Here is a 12973-nt window from a genome sequence, read left to right as displayed (position 1 = left end):
ATAAACAATTCCTGTCCAACAATTTCCCGCGGTTCAGTGTACAGGTACCTGAACGTTTGTGTCTGACAAAACCCTCCTTCACTAAAGTGGGAGACAGGGATTCAATGTTGCGACGGTTTCATACATGCTACATCACTTCAAGTATATACACATGCAACCGACATACAGGCACAGAATGTATGTGGCTTGAATTCATGGTGGAGTTCATGTGCTCTTCGGAAGTGGCGTCTCTGCATATAGTGACTTCATAAATGCTGGAGGGTAGCGTTCCCCAACCACCCAATCCGCCTTCTCTGCAATCATACGCACTTCCTGGACTGATTCGGGACTCAACGAAACCTTGATGGCACCAAGGTTCTCCCCGAGATACTGTCGAAGTGAAAGCTATGAATGCCTGGGGTTGTGTGCGAGAACGTGACCACTGACCTTGATCTTCTTTGTACCGGGAATGGGGATGACGTCGTCACCTTGAGCAAGAAGCCACGCCAAAGCCACTTGACCAGCAGTTGCGTTGTATTGCTCGCCTATTCTCTTCAGGTTATCTGCCAGCTTCAATATGTTCGGGAAGTTCTCCTTCGAGTATCTACAAAGTACGGCTCAGGTGAGTCCTCACTAGGCATTGAAATGACGTGTACCTGGGAACCATCCGCCTGAAATCATCAGCTTCGAAGTCGTCTGGAGATTTCTTTTCATGCGATAAGTATCCAAATAATTTCTGTCTGTCTGTCGTACTTACATACTGTCCCGTGATCAAACCACGCCCAAGAGGCGAATAGGCAACAATTTTGATTCCAATCTCACGAGCCGTGTTTAGGATGTCAAGTTTTGGGTCCTCGATGTCAAGTGTGAAAGGTGAATATTCCACTTGGACAGCGGCGATAGGGTGAACTTTGTGAGCGCGGCGCAGGGTGGCTGCAGTGCATTCTGACAGCCCGAGATACTTTACTTTCCCCTGCCTGTCCAGCAATGAGCTAGAGTCAAGATTCCAGGAGACGTTTGCTTACTTGACAAGCTCTGCCATAGCGCCCACAGTTTCCTAACCGGTTTTAGAAATCTTCAAAAAGTCTAGAAAAAGACACATACTTCGATTGGTGTTTCGGGATCAGGTCTGCATGAGGACGATAATGAGGTTTTTGAGGATAATAATTTCGGCATTCTGGACATACCTGTGCAAGTAGTAAAGCTGGACCTGGTCAACACCAAGCAACTTCTGTGATTTTGCAAACGACTCGTGGACATTTTTGGGGGATCCGTCGACCCCTCGACCAGATCCATCGGTGACAGCACCGAATTTCGTGGCAAGGAAAATTTTGCTTCGCTTCTCGGGGTTCAGCTTGAACCTGCGCTCATAGTTTGTGAAGGGCTCTTTCTGTTGCAGCGCAATACGACGTACCATTTGCCAATGAGCTCTTCACTGTCCCCGTAGACATTGGCAGTGTCCCAGAAGGTGCAGCCAAGTTCGTACGCTTTATCTAAGACCTAAAAAGGGACAGTCAGCCACCAGTAACTTATAGCAGGGCGCTCCCGTTTCACCTTGAAGCGCTCTTCATCTGGTTCAGTCTGACCGTAGTATGCTGATATGCCCATGGCACCAAAGCCGATGGCGGAGACATCGTCAGTACCAATTTTGCGGGTGGAATACTCGACCATGATGTTAGATATAGCTAAGGTGGTTAATGGATGTTGGAACTCGAGAAGGCAATGTCTTTATATACCCCAATCCCCTATATACAGTGACTAAGAGTGACAATGATAAGTGCTAAGCTGACGCAATTGATATGATATCACTGTACCAATTTGGACCAATTTCCCCCGTCTTGCGACAGAACTCTTGCTTGCTAATCTGCAGTGTGTAACTGAGTCTTACAAAGTCGTTTTATTTTGCTCTACTTACGTGCCGTGCATCCCCCTAAACGCCGCAATGGCATGCCACCGGAATTAAGTCCTCTGACCCGAGAAACTTGTGACGTGAGATCCAGAATTTCATGCTCGACCGCATGTCACATGTCTCTCCAGGCCGGCAACTCAATTATAGTTTGCGAAACTGGACGTCTGAGGACTGCAGTTGGGACGAGGACATTCGATATGGTATGCTCATCGGGTTTAAGCGCTAAGCGAGCAGCTTCCTCGGCCATTAATAATTGAATGCAGTCCGAACTTGGTTTCCAGGAAGTTGACCGCAGCGAACCTTGAGAATGAAGTGTTGAATTTTGCATGCCGTGCGGCAGGCATTGCAGCCTCGTAGAAAATGCTAATGTACGAAACACTCACCAAATCGCCAACACATGGTTTTTGGTGAGACAAAAGTTTGCTATTTATACTTATTAGTGATGCGATAGTAGAGCTTCTCTCGGTTGTGCGTCGAACACTTGAAGGATCCAGAATTTTGGTAGGTGGCACAGAAATACTCGTTGCGAAAGTAGAGCACTGCCAGTACGCCGGGAACTTTTGAGAATGGGAGATGGCATGCATGCAAGTGAAAAGGTATGGCAGCCCATGGCCACTGCCAGTGGTGGACATCGCAAAACGTCTTGCAAAACACGTGTCAATATTCGCTGACCTGCCTCCGAAACAGGAAAGTATGAACGACGGTGAGTAGGCTGGATCCTGGGACCTGCATGCTTCCAATCCGTGGATTCAGCGCAGCCTTTATAGTACTAGTGATCATGGTGGAGTCACAGTTGAGTCCTAGTGCCATTGGACTTGCAAATTATTGTAACCAAAGAACTTCTCCCACTGGGAGTGGCTTTTCGCAAGGGACTTGAATGCAACGAAATGTTGCAAGACAACTTCCCTGTACTCCGGTGCCTTCATGCACTGTGGGAAGGGGAGCCGATTAATGTCAGTGGTATAAAACGTTGAAAGTCAATAGCGAGAGCCACTGAAACAAATAAGTTAGCATAATGAATGGACGGCCAATGAATCCCCCGAAAACTGGTTCACTTCAGTGGTCCAATTTGCTCGTTTTCGATGGCACGGTCCACTGAACTTGATAGGCTATGTGTAAGTCCAGTGGTGCCGCCTTGGATAGTAAGTGGCTCTTCCGCAGACATTCATCGGTTGATTCCCAATGAAATTCATCGGTATGACCATTGAATGCTTTCCTCTGCATACTTCACACAGCTCACAATACTACGGCCCAAGAAGCCCTGAATAACATTACCTACACCCATCGTCATTGATTTCTAGCTCCCTCGATTGCATCTCATGCATACACCATGGTCTAGGATGATCATATCACAACTATCTTGATAGAAGATATCAACATTCAGCGGCCACTAGCAGTACAATCCTCCAGTTGAAGGATATATCCGAGCCTTTCTGACACATACGATAGAAACCTGTCGTCAACCTAGAATCGACGAGTGGCTTTGCTCGTATGTTCTGGATCGACAAACAAGTATCGTGCTTATCGTGCAAGGATACAAGACGCTCTCGAATGCACAACTTATACGTGTCTACTTTGAAGGAATTATGGAGTATCCGCATATGTTAAAGTACAAACAGAAACTTCCCAGAGATCCCCGGTGTTGAAAAAAATACATACAGCTACAATATTTCTAGAGTCCTTACTCTGGCCATCATGCTGTGAACAGAAGCCACATCGTTCACCTGTGCAGTGATATCACAATCTGATGCGATCCTCTTGTATTCTCCGCCGCGCTGTTGCGCTAGCAAAAATGCACCGAACAGCTGCCCAAGGCGAACCATCAATCGCAAGGCTCGTAGATGAGGGTTTGAATCATCCAGTTCATGTTCCACCGGGGAACCGCCGGGGGCGTCGTCTAATAGAGACTCCGACTCAGACCAATCTGCAAAGCTTTCTGCATCATCTGCGAAGGCAGGCAGCTCTGCGAAGTCAGGCAGCTCGAGGAGACGGCGGTCCCATGGACGGACAAGTAAGAATCTCTGTTGAGAGGGCCTTGCATGCGAGAACTGAATCAGCTTCTCTTCGCTGGTGATCAGCAGCTTGCGAAGCCCGTCTGCCTTGACTCCATACGTGAACCGTGTCTCGTGGGCGGGGCCACGCATCCGTCTGAGTTCCGTGACACGGAATGCAATGCAAGGCAGATGCAGTCTGCGGTCCGCGAAGCGAGGAGCGCTCATATTTTCAAGCTGATCATAAAGGTTCGAAGCCAACTCGACGGCCACGGTATTGCGCAGCGAAGAGACCCCTGTCTGCATTTCGTCTTCAGACAAAGATGGGAGGGCGCACGGCGGAGTTGCGTATGAGGAGATGTCGGCTGGAAGACAACTGTTGAACGGGGATGGTCGTCCTACCCAGTTGAGGGCAGTAATGTCGCCCGACTGAGCCACAATCTTCTCCAGAAGCCGCCCGAGCGCATTCTGCTTATTCTCGCCATAATGGATAGGAAGTCGGACGTCGAAGATCCCAAACAATGAATATGCAATGTCTTCTGGCCTAGTGGTGACGCGCGCAGACACCCATTGGAGTTTCTCTCGAGCGTCTGTCATCCCCGGTTCGAAGGCGATGAGTGTCCGTGCATCTATGCCCGTCGCATGCTCCAACTCATCTATGATCTCCATAGACTCCTTGTGGTTAGTGGATTCATCGTTGAGATATGGAGTCCAATCTTGTTGGTAGAAGCGAATGACTTTGGGTGCCAGGAACTCCGGGACGGTCCATCCTCGGGTGTTCCAAGCGCTATTTGCCAGTGCGCCAGACGTGGATGAAGGCGGAACATCCGACAGGTAGACAACCGTGAGCGTTGAATTGCGATACCAGGCAAACATTGAGTCGAGTGATGTTTGGACTTCGACATTGTTCGTCTGGTCAATGCAACACGAATCCACCCATGCCCAGTGATACTTCGCCTTACGCGCAAGTTTGCAGAATGATTGCAACTTCACGAGAGCGCCAGCTAGCTTCACGAGAGCGCCAGCTGGCTTCAACTCGTACACGACCTTGTCCTTGATGTCGTGCAGCAATACCTCGATCCCTTCCCACCTATGCGATAGCATAGCGCACCGGAAGTACATCTTCACCGCTTCTGTGATGCACTCCGTTCGGAGGTGAGAGTGCTTCATAATTGATAACAGAAGTTTCTTGTACTCTGTGCTCATCTGGAAGGCGCTTATCTGTGCTTCTCTATTGCACAAGAGCCCGGAAGTGGTGTTGAGTAGACGATGCGGGGCCATATCAAGTCGAACATCGATGACCTTTCGAATAGTAAGTTCTGCATCAGATTGACTGAGATATTGCTCGCGTAGCTCTGAGGAAAGAGTTAAGAATCTTGATGGATGCGTGACTTAGGGGCTTACTTTGTATTTGCTCGTCAGTAGCACTGTCCAATTTCAAGATCATCATTTCGAAGGCCTCGATAGCTTCATCGTAGCGTAGTGCACCATGAAGTGCTGCATGTTTCACCTCATATCCAACATGAGACGAAGGGTTGAGTTCAATGACCTATGCATCACAGAAGTGAACATTGGCTAGAAATGGTAGATGTCATCGCACCTTTTGCGCGTCGAGAAGCGCATTTTTCCATAGCAATTTCCCCGAGTTGGCCTTGCTGCGGTTTGCAAAGACGGTCTCGCTTGCGGAATTCAGGTCCACTGCTACGGAGTATGAGCTAATGGCCCTGTCGTAATCTCTTTCAACGAGGGCCGCCTCTCCGTTGGCAAAAGCGAGCGCGCTGCATTCTTTTTTGAAACCTGAATGAAATGCGGGTGAGGATTGCAGCCATCAGAACATTACAGACTCCAAACTTGCCGTTAGACCATTCAAGGCAGCTGGCCTTTGTGCTTTTGTCGCACATATCCATCATGTGTCGGTAAGATTCCGCAGCTTCGACATATCTGCCTGCCTGCCCGACGGAGTGCATCGCACTGATTCCGGCGAGCATTTTGCCACAATGACTTCAGGTCCCATCCAAAGAGCTGCACAAAACACAGAGTTCGACGTGAGAAGTATGTTCAAATGAATCATATCAACGTACCACCACCAAGTCCTTATAAGTAGAATCAATGGCAGCTGTAGGTGAGAAGGTGGTAGCGTTGACGGCGGCAGTGAAGTGGTTAGCAGCTTCGTCGTGAAGCGCGCTATTCGAAGCATTGATTCCGAGTTGAACACATAGATATGCCTGATGTACGAAATTCAGAAAAAATGTGTGATGCGTGAAACTTGGGCTTGATTACAATACTCACTTCCACGACACGACAAGCAAGAGTATCATTGTTCGGAAAAGTAGTAGCTAGCTTCCGGACGCGGAGAATTGCCTCTTCATATTGATTTGCATTGAAAATAGTGATGGCCTGGAAACCGTAATGAAGCATGGAGTATGTAAGGAAAATTTAACATACCTTGATCAAGAGAAGGAAATGAATAATCTGTGAATCTTGGTTCGTGAACATGAATGCGAGGTCAAATGCTGCCCTCGCGTCCGAAACCCGCCCTGTTCCGCATAGGGCGATACCCTCGGAGATATAACCTGTCAAGGAGGGCTGGATGGCAACAGACTATTTTATAACAGTTAGTGTTTTGTAAGGGAGGGATGGTGGATCAGTCTATCTCACTCTGATTGCATCATCAAGTGCATGGTCCCAGTTGTGTATTCGTGACCTAACGAAGGAACGATTGGCATACGAGGTGTAGTTGTTTGCATCGGCGTCGATTTCTTGTGTGAATAGCTCTTCGGCAGTAGACAAGTCCCCCGTCATGCATGCATTGCGGGCGGTCACGTTGACGGCGAGAATCTGTGACATCAAGCAGGTTCAATTTGTGATATCAGAATCAAGAATGAAAACATGCCTCTGAATTTAGGCCCTTGGGTACTTCCCACTCCGAGATCTTGTTAGTATAACCTCCACTGAGGATATGCTTGCCGTCCATGGAGAAAGTGGCACACAATGGCGTGGCCGAGTGCTCGAAGATCCCGATGGTTCGTTGATCTGAAAACCGCCACATACGGACATGTTTGTCTTCACATGCGGAAATAAAATGAGTCCCCGAGGGATGAACGACAATGGCCCAGATCCTGCCATGAGTGTGGCCCGTCCAGGGGTCACCAACTTGCTTCCAAGTGGATGCATCCCACACCCGTATGGTCCGATCATTTTCATCGCCCCCGGAGAGAAGGCGTGTGCCATCGAGCGTCCACGCGAGCGACAAGTTCCAATGTATGTGACCCTTGAACTTTGCAACGCATTTCCTCGTGCCTGTATTATAAATTGCGATCACGTCGGTGGTTCCAATCGCAAGAAGTTCGCCAGACGGCGAATACCGAACGCAATGGACTCCCCAATCACTAGGAGTAAACTGGATTGGAGTTCCTTGCATCTGCCATGTTTCTGTGCACCACAATTTCGTCGTCGCATCTGCTGAACCGCTGGCCAGCATTGTACCATTGGGAGAAAAGTCTAGCGACTGGATATAATTGGAGTGGGCTGTGATGCGTTGGGTGAGAGGCCTCCCAGTTTCTCCGTGCCAGGCGATGAGCCCTCCGTTCACGTCAGCGCTTGCTATAATTTGCCCATCTTGTGATATCGCCAATGTCCGCACCCAACCGCGATGCCCCTCCATCTTCTTCAACACTTCACCTGTCTTCAAGTCCCATAGACGAACCGTCTGGTCTGCCTGAGCCAGTGACCATACGTCGTCTATCAGGGAAAACTGCTACAGCCCATATGGTGTCTGTACGATCTTTAAACCGTCGAAGGGCTGTGGTGCTTGGACTCGGAATGAGCTGCGACATGTTACTAGAGGTTGATGGTGCTGAGCTCGGTTGAGGTAAACCTGTTCGGAGGGATTGTGGGTGTCTTTTTGTTGCAGGGACGCCTGTACTGCACCTATACTTCCCACATCCCCGACTCCCACGATTAGTGGGAGCTGAGGGTTTTGTCAGACGCAAACGTCCCACTCGTCCGCACCGCAAGCCGTGGGTAGCATTTTGACGTGGTCATGACAGTTCTTGACAGGGATTACAAAGGGGTTGTACCGTTTTCGGCTCACCAAGTTGAGCTCAGCATATAATGATAATAAAGGTTTGTTCACTCGCACCCGTTTCTTGCTGGACTCTTCGAACTTGATACCAGACCTATCCAACATGAGACCATCAATATCATCATGCACGAACAAGAAGCATTAAGACAGACCGAGAACAATACAGCGCTTTCGATAGCGAAGGGATGGGAGACGCGAAGTAAATCTATAAATTAAACAGGATGAATCGTCCAAAAGGCTGACCGCCGAGTATGCATGATCATATCTTGAAAAAAAACAGCGCATATGTACCGGAGATTTGCTAGTCTCCCGTAGTCAGACCATATAGAAGGAAGACAGTACTTCGTTCCTTCTTTATTATGCCGGAGATCCAGTCCACATCGAGCCTGCGTAGTAGTCGCCAAGGCACCCAAGCACAACATCCGAGCGAAGGCCAAACACGCTTGCGATCGACATGAATTACTTTGGCTTCTGCTACTGCGTTTCAGATCCGAACGGTGGACCTTTCATGCTTTGCAATGAGGGACAGAATGTCCTGCGACGACGACTGTCATGCTTATCATAATCGTGCAAGATAAGACACTCGAAGATACATAAAATCCCTAACCACAAATATCATGAGTCATGATCGCAGAAGCGTATCAGCTCAACAACGACCGGCGACATCGCATTGGGAAATGACGTGGAGTCGAGGATACGTTCCATTTGGTCATAAAACAAGTGTTACTATCCCGTGTTTCAAGTTTTCACGTACAACGACACATCATATACCTACACCTATACCTGCATCGTATCCTCCTTCTCCCACCCAGGATTCTTCTGTAATATAACAAAGCCCTCTAGAACATGCGCATACGGGATGAATTCCTCCGTCGCCAACTCCGCGCGCTCTGTCGTCCCCAGCCGTACAGGTGTCTGATGCGTCTGGAAACCTGATATCGTGCGTGGCTTGCCTGCTTGGCCAACGACGTCCACAGCCTATGTGACACAATAGATAAGCTACGGGTGATATGTAAGAGGAAAAACGTGGACTCACCTGACCGACGCGAACCGTGACAGGCTTGGTCTCGAGGTTCTCATCGAGCGTGATGAGGAAGCGAGGGTACATAGCAGTCACGAGGAAGTATAGCATCCAGTGGTACTTATCAAGTACAACTAAGAGCGGTCATCAGAACTCGCTTACATGAATCAGAAAGAGAGTGCGACTCACAGGCTTTAGCATCCGTAAACGCCATGATCGTCGCCAGTAAACCCGCAATAGCTGGTCGGCTCATGATGTTCCTGTCCGAGAAGAAAGGGTTGATCCCAATCGTGCCCTTACCCATGTGCACGAGACCTTGAGCGATGCGGACCATGAACAAACAGTCGGGCTCCTTGTAGTAGTATCCCGCGAGCTGACGGAGCATCTGTGCGAGCCGTGCATTGTTAGTTCCCGCGCCGACGAGGCCCATTGCAAAGATGGCGTTGAGTGCGACCGCGAGGTCGTGGTCGTGGCTGTATTTTGAGAGCGTGTCGAGGACGGGAAGCTGTGGATTTGAGGCGCTGATGAGGCCGAGAGCCAGGGGAACGGATTTGCGGATGATGGGGTCGCCATAGTGCATCTGAGAACGATACCCGTTAGTATGATGACTGGACGTTGTTTCCACAAGACATACCAGGTGGTTGAACTGTCTCATGGACATCTCAGCACCAATATCCTCTCCCATGGCGATCATCGCAATACCAAGAACGGCGAACGATTGGAATGTGTCGTCAGGTTTCTTCTCTTCGTCTTCTTTCTTCTCATCCTTGTTCTCATCCTTCTTCGCCTCCGCGCTCTCAGCCTGCTCCTTCTCCTTCTCCTTGAGGGCATCAAGGTGCTCGCCACACAAGTGCAGCAATCTCTGGACCCGCAGGACATTCCCCGTGGCAACAAATGAGCATACCTCCACAAGAATCTGCGCCTGCCTCGAGATAGGGTGCTGAATAGCCTTCAGCGTCTCAAGCGTTGCATCCGAAGCATCTTGCAAGCCTGCAACTCCAACTCAACACATCTCCCAGCCCAAGCAGCCTATAAAAACGCACCAACATAGAGAAGCGCCAACCCCAAAGCCATGAAGCGTCCCCACTTCTCATCTAGTGCCTTATCATCCCTCTCCATGAGCGTCTGCAAGATCGTGCTCGTAATCTCCCCGTTTCCGCTGCCCACGAACACGAACCCCAATGCGAGAGCGCTGAGCGCAGCGATCTCCATCGACACGCCGTCGTCCGCGACCGCAGGAAGGAGGAGTGCGAGTAAGTCCTCGCGGTGAGAGCCTGCATATGCTACCCCAAGGCCCATGATTGCGGCGATTTTGAGCGGGACAGATTTGTTTTCTACGTGTTCGGCTAGTAGAGCGAGTGCGGCGTCTGCTTCTGTACGTACGCCTGCGTTTAGCAAGCCTGTAGCGAAAAATGCACCAGCCTAGATGGTTCAATAGGCATGGGTGGGTGACACGGGAGAGGTGATAAATACCTTGATCCACTCTTCAGGGGAGTATGTATATCTGTCGATATGGCTGAGACCGACATCTGTGTCCCAGAGGAGTCCGAGTCCAAGACTGGCCGCAGCGCTCATCATGCCTAGAAATGTTCATCAGTATACAAGCTTCACGAACCGATAAGATAGTCACCATGATCTTTGTTCTTGTACACCCAGCTGTTGCCCTCTTCGGCTTCCACCATCAATTTATCATTACCAAAGCCAGCGTTAACGAACGCGTTGACGAATGTGCCTGCAAGATTAGCACGAGCCGAGTCAACATTGGCGGACAGCCCTGATCCTGATCATCATTCAGAAAGAAATAAAGACCTCCACAAAGTGGAACGCACTCGTAGTTTCTAGATGACTCTTGTAGACATCCTCGAGGCTCTTCGGATCTGCAACACCCACTTCTTTTCCGAACTCCTTGAAATGTCTACTGAGCTGTGTGTTACTTAAACATTCTAGAATGTCTTCTGGCAGTTCATCTTCTGCGTCTGCGTCTTCTGAAGCAGGCGGTTTCAGCCATTCAATAGGAATTTGTGCACGTGCAAGAAGGAAAGCGAGTTGCTTCTTCATTATCCTGACCAGATGTGAGTAAATGTCGCGATTGGTGCGGATGTGACGCGACTTACGGGTTACCTGAGGCGTTGAAGTCTTGTCGGATGAGCTCAGCGTCGTTCAGGCGGATCGCGACGCTGAGGGCTTCGGGGAATTTGGAGAATCGGAGGTAGATCTTGTGTATCGTGCGCAAGAAGGTAACATCGTCAGGAGGAGGGAGGAGCATGACACATCTACAAAACAAAGGTGAGACACGATAGTAATAAGTGAGAAGGTAAACGCACCGATCCATATAAGCGCACACACGACCGAACGTGTTCGCGTCCACGAGACTTGCTATCCGGTCAACAATCTCGAGCTCCACGAACAAGTCTACAGCATCTGGTTCGGCATTGTGCCCCAAGAAGAATGTGGCGCATTCTAAACCGAGGTTGTGTAAGTCTTCGATAGTGCCAGGGACCGGATCAGGCTTCGATTTAGGCGTGTCTGAATCAGCCTCCGGTGCCGGTGGGGGGACTACTTCTTCACCGTCTTGGCGGATAGTGTACTCCTCTCCTAGTTCAGCGGCAAGATGACGAACGTATTCGTGTCCCCAAGAGCCTGGTTCAGAGATTTTGGATGTAGGAGGGAGGAGAGATGCGGACAGAAGGCGGTAGCGGAGAGTTCCTCGTGGTTCGGTATCGGAGTAGGTCATGGCGAGAACAGAGAGAATATCGGCGAATAGACTCTGCGTGGTTATAAGCCAACGTCATACAGAAATGCATTGCTCGTACCTTGTTTTCAGATGCAGGCCATGTTTCAAACAGGGTCTGCAGGCCGGGATAATGTGGGCGTAGGAACTTGAGTGGTTTGGGAACGGATGTCATGGACGACGTTGACGTTCTTATAAGTGTCCGAAGCGTCTCAAGAGCAGGACGATAGAGGTCTGTATTTAATTCCTGTAGCCAATTCAGTTACTTGCTTGTTCTAACTTGATCCATCAGTGCCCTTACCTTTAACCGTTCAATGAGCATCTCCAGCTCAGATTTGAGCTGTGCATCTTCTTCCGACTTGAAAATAAAGGTCAAGCTAATGCTGATTTTGCGCTAAGTTCATGTACGCACTAGTTCCTCCTCCTCGTCCTTGACACCATTGGCCTTGGTGTCTGGTTTCTTGTCTTCCTCTTTCTTCTTCTCTTTTGGATCCTTTGATGGAACTGCAATCTCGGCTGCTGGTCTTTCTGCCATGGCTCGTGGATGTCGCTAAAGTAAAGCTGGCTATTTGGCAAACCAATAAGTCTCGACGCGCGTCGGGGATGTGTCACGCTCCCTACAGATGTCACATATGTCCTGTTTTGGAAGCACGTGACATTACCAGTGACGGGCTGCCATCACGCTCGTGTGTGCTCGCTGTCTACAGGAGGGCCTGGTCCACCCGCACGGACAAATTTCTTGTTTCTGGATGCTTGGTTCACCTGTCCGGACAAATTGGCCTCGGAGGGGCCGAGGCCTGGTTTTTCAGGATGACCGGGACCAGGCCTTCCCACCTATATTCGGGGGTCCTAGCAGGAGGTTATCAACTGTTATCAACCTATTTTTTTCTTAACAAGTCTGCTAGTATGGGTCTCTCATACGGGGAAATTGGTCCAAGAAGGGTGACCGGTGATTACTAGCCATCGTAGATAACTGTCCGAAGGGTTATCAGGAGAAAGTTGTGGTCAGTTATCCACCGGCGGATCTAGGCGCTGCCGAGTTTCGCGGTTTCTGGTGTGCTTCGTAAAAATCTCATTGAATCACAAGCAGATCTATTATTGTAGACTCTACATCAGCCTCTACAGCCCCTACATGGTCTAGTCTACCTCAGTGAGAACCCTCTCTTGCAGGAAAGTGATTACTGGCGGAAAGGTTATGGTGTTCCTTGGTAGTTCTTTAGAGGGTGCCAAATCCTTGTCGGCGATTCACCTGCTCGCG

General features: G+C 49.5%; 2 protein-coding genes across 2 annotated transcripts; both read right to left on the bottom strand.

The window, feature by feature from the left end:
• Window positions 1-204: 204 nt before the first annotated feature.
• EDB91DRAFT_1052675 (NADP-dependent oxidoreductase domain-containing protein) lies at window positions 205-1650 on the bottom strand (the record flags this gene model as incomplete). The annotated part of the gene is made up of 9 exons (XM_041313691.1): window positions 205-369; window positions 427-583; window positions 636-685; window positions 737-956; window positions 1005-1036; window positions 1084-1108; window positions 1167-1333; window positions 1390-1479; window positions 1534-1650. 9 exons carry the CDS (start codon window positions 1648-1650, stop codon window positions 205-207), a joined length of 1023 nt encoding a protein of 340 aa, XP_041177550.1.
• A 6919-nt stretch (window positions 1651-8569) lies between these two features.
• On the bottom strand, window positions 8570-12307 carry EDB91DRAFT_1222267 (26S proteasome regulatory complex non-ATPase subcomplex Rpn1 subunit). Its single transcript, XM_041320921.1, has 13 exons — window positions 12128-12307; window positions 12017-12073; window positions 11798-11962; window positions 11309-11751; window positions 11099-11257; window positions 10814-11046; window positions 10615-10764; window positions 10458-10564; window positions 10028-10406; window positions 9619-9974; window positions 9174-9564; window positions 9000-9118; window positions 8570-8941 (listed from the first exon to the last, which is right to left on the bottom strand). The coding sequence occupies exons 1-13, from the start codon at window positions 12248-12250 to the stop codon at window positions 8741-8743; spliced, it is 2883 nt and encodes a 960-aa protein (XP_041177549.1). The 5' UTR covers window positions 12251-12307; the 3' UTR covers window positions 8570-8740.
• Window positions 12308-12973: the final 666 nt, after the last annotated feature.

Source organism: Suillus paluster, assembly GCF_016628075.1.
Source record: "Suillus paluster strain FC165 chromosome Unknown EDB91scaffold_23, whole genome shotgun sequence".
Classification (NCBI taxonomy): domain Eukaryota; kingdom Fungi; phylum Basidiomycota; class Agaricomycetes; order Boletales; family Suillaceae; genus Suillus; species Suillus paluster.
Note: the sequence above shows the minus strand (reverse complement) of the source record. Positions and strands in the feature narration are given on the sequence as shown.

What these genes read in the sequence shown, in the direction of transcription:
- EDB91DRAFT_1222267 (XM_041320921.1), bottom strand. Translation starts at nt 12,250, where the DNA reads ATGGCAGAAAGACCAGCAGCCGAGATTGCAGTTCCATCAAAGGATCCA. An exon ending in AGGACGAGGAGGAGGAACTA is followed by an intron (nt 12,074 to 12,127) that starts GTGCGTACATGA and finishes TTTATTTTCAAG; the next exon opens with TCGGAAGAAGATGCACAGCT. An exon ending in GAGTCATCTAGAAACTACGA is followed by an intron (nt 10,765 to 10,813) that starts GTGCGTTCCACT and finishes AATGATGATCAG; the next exon opens with GATCAGGGCTGTCCGCCAAT.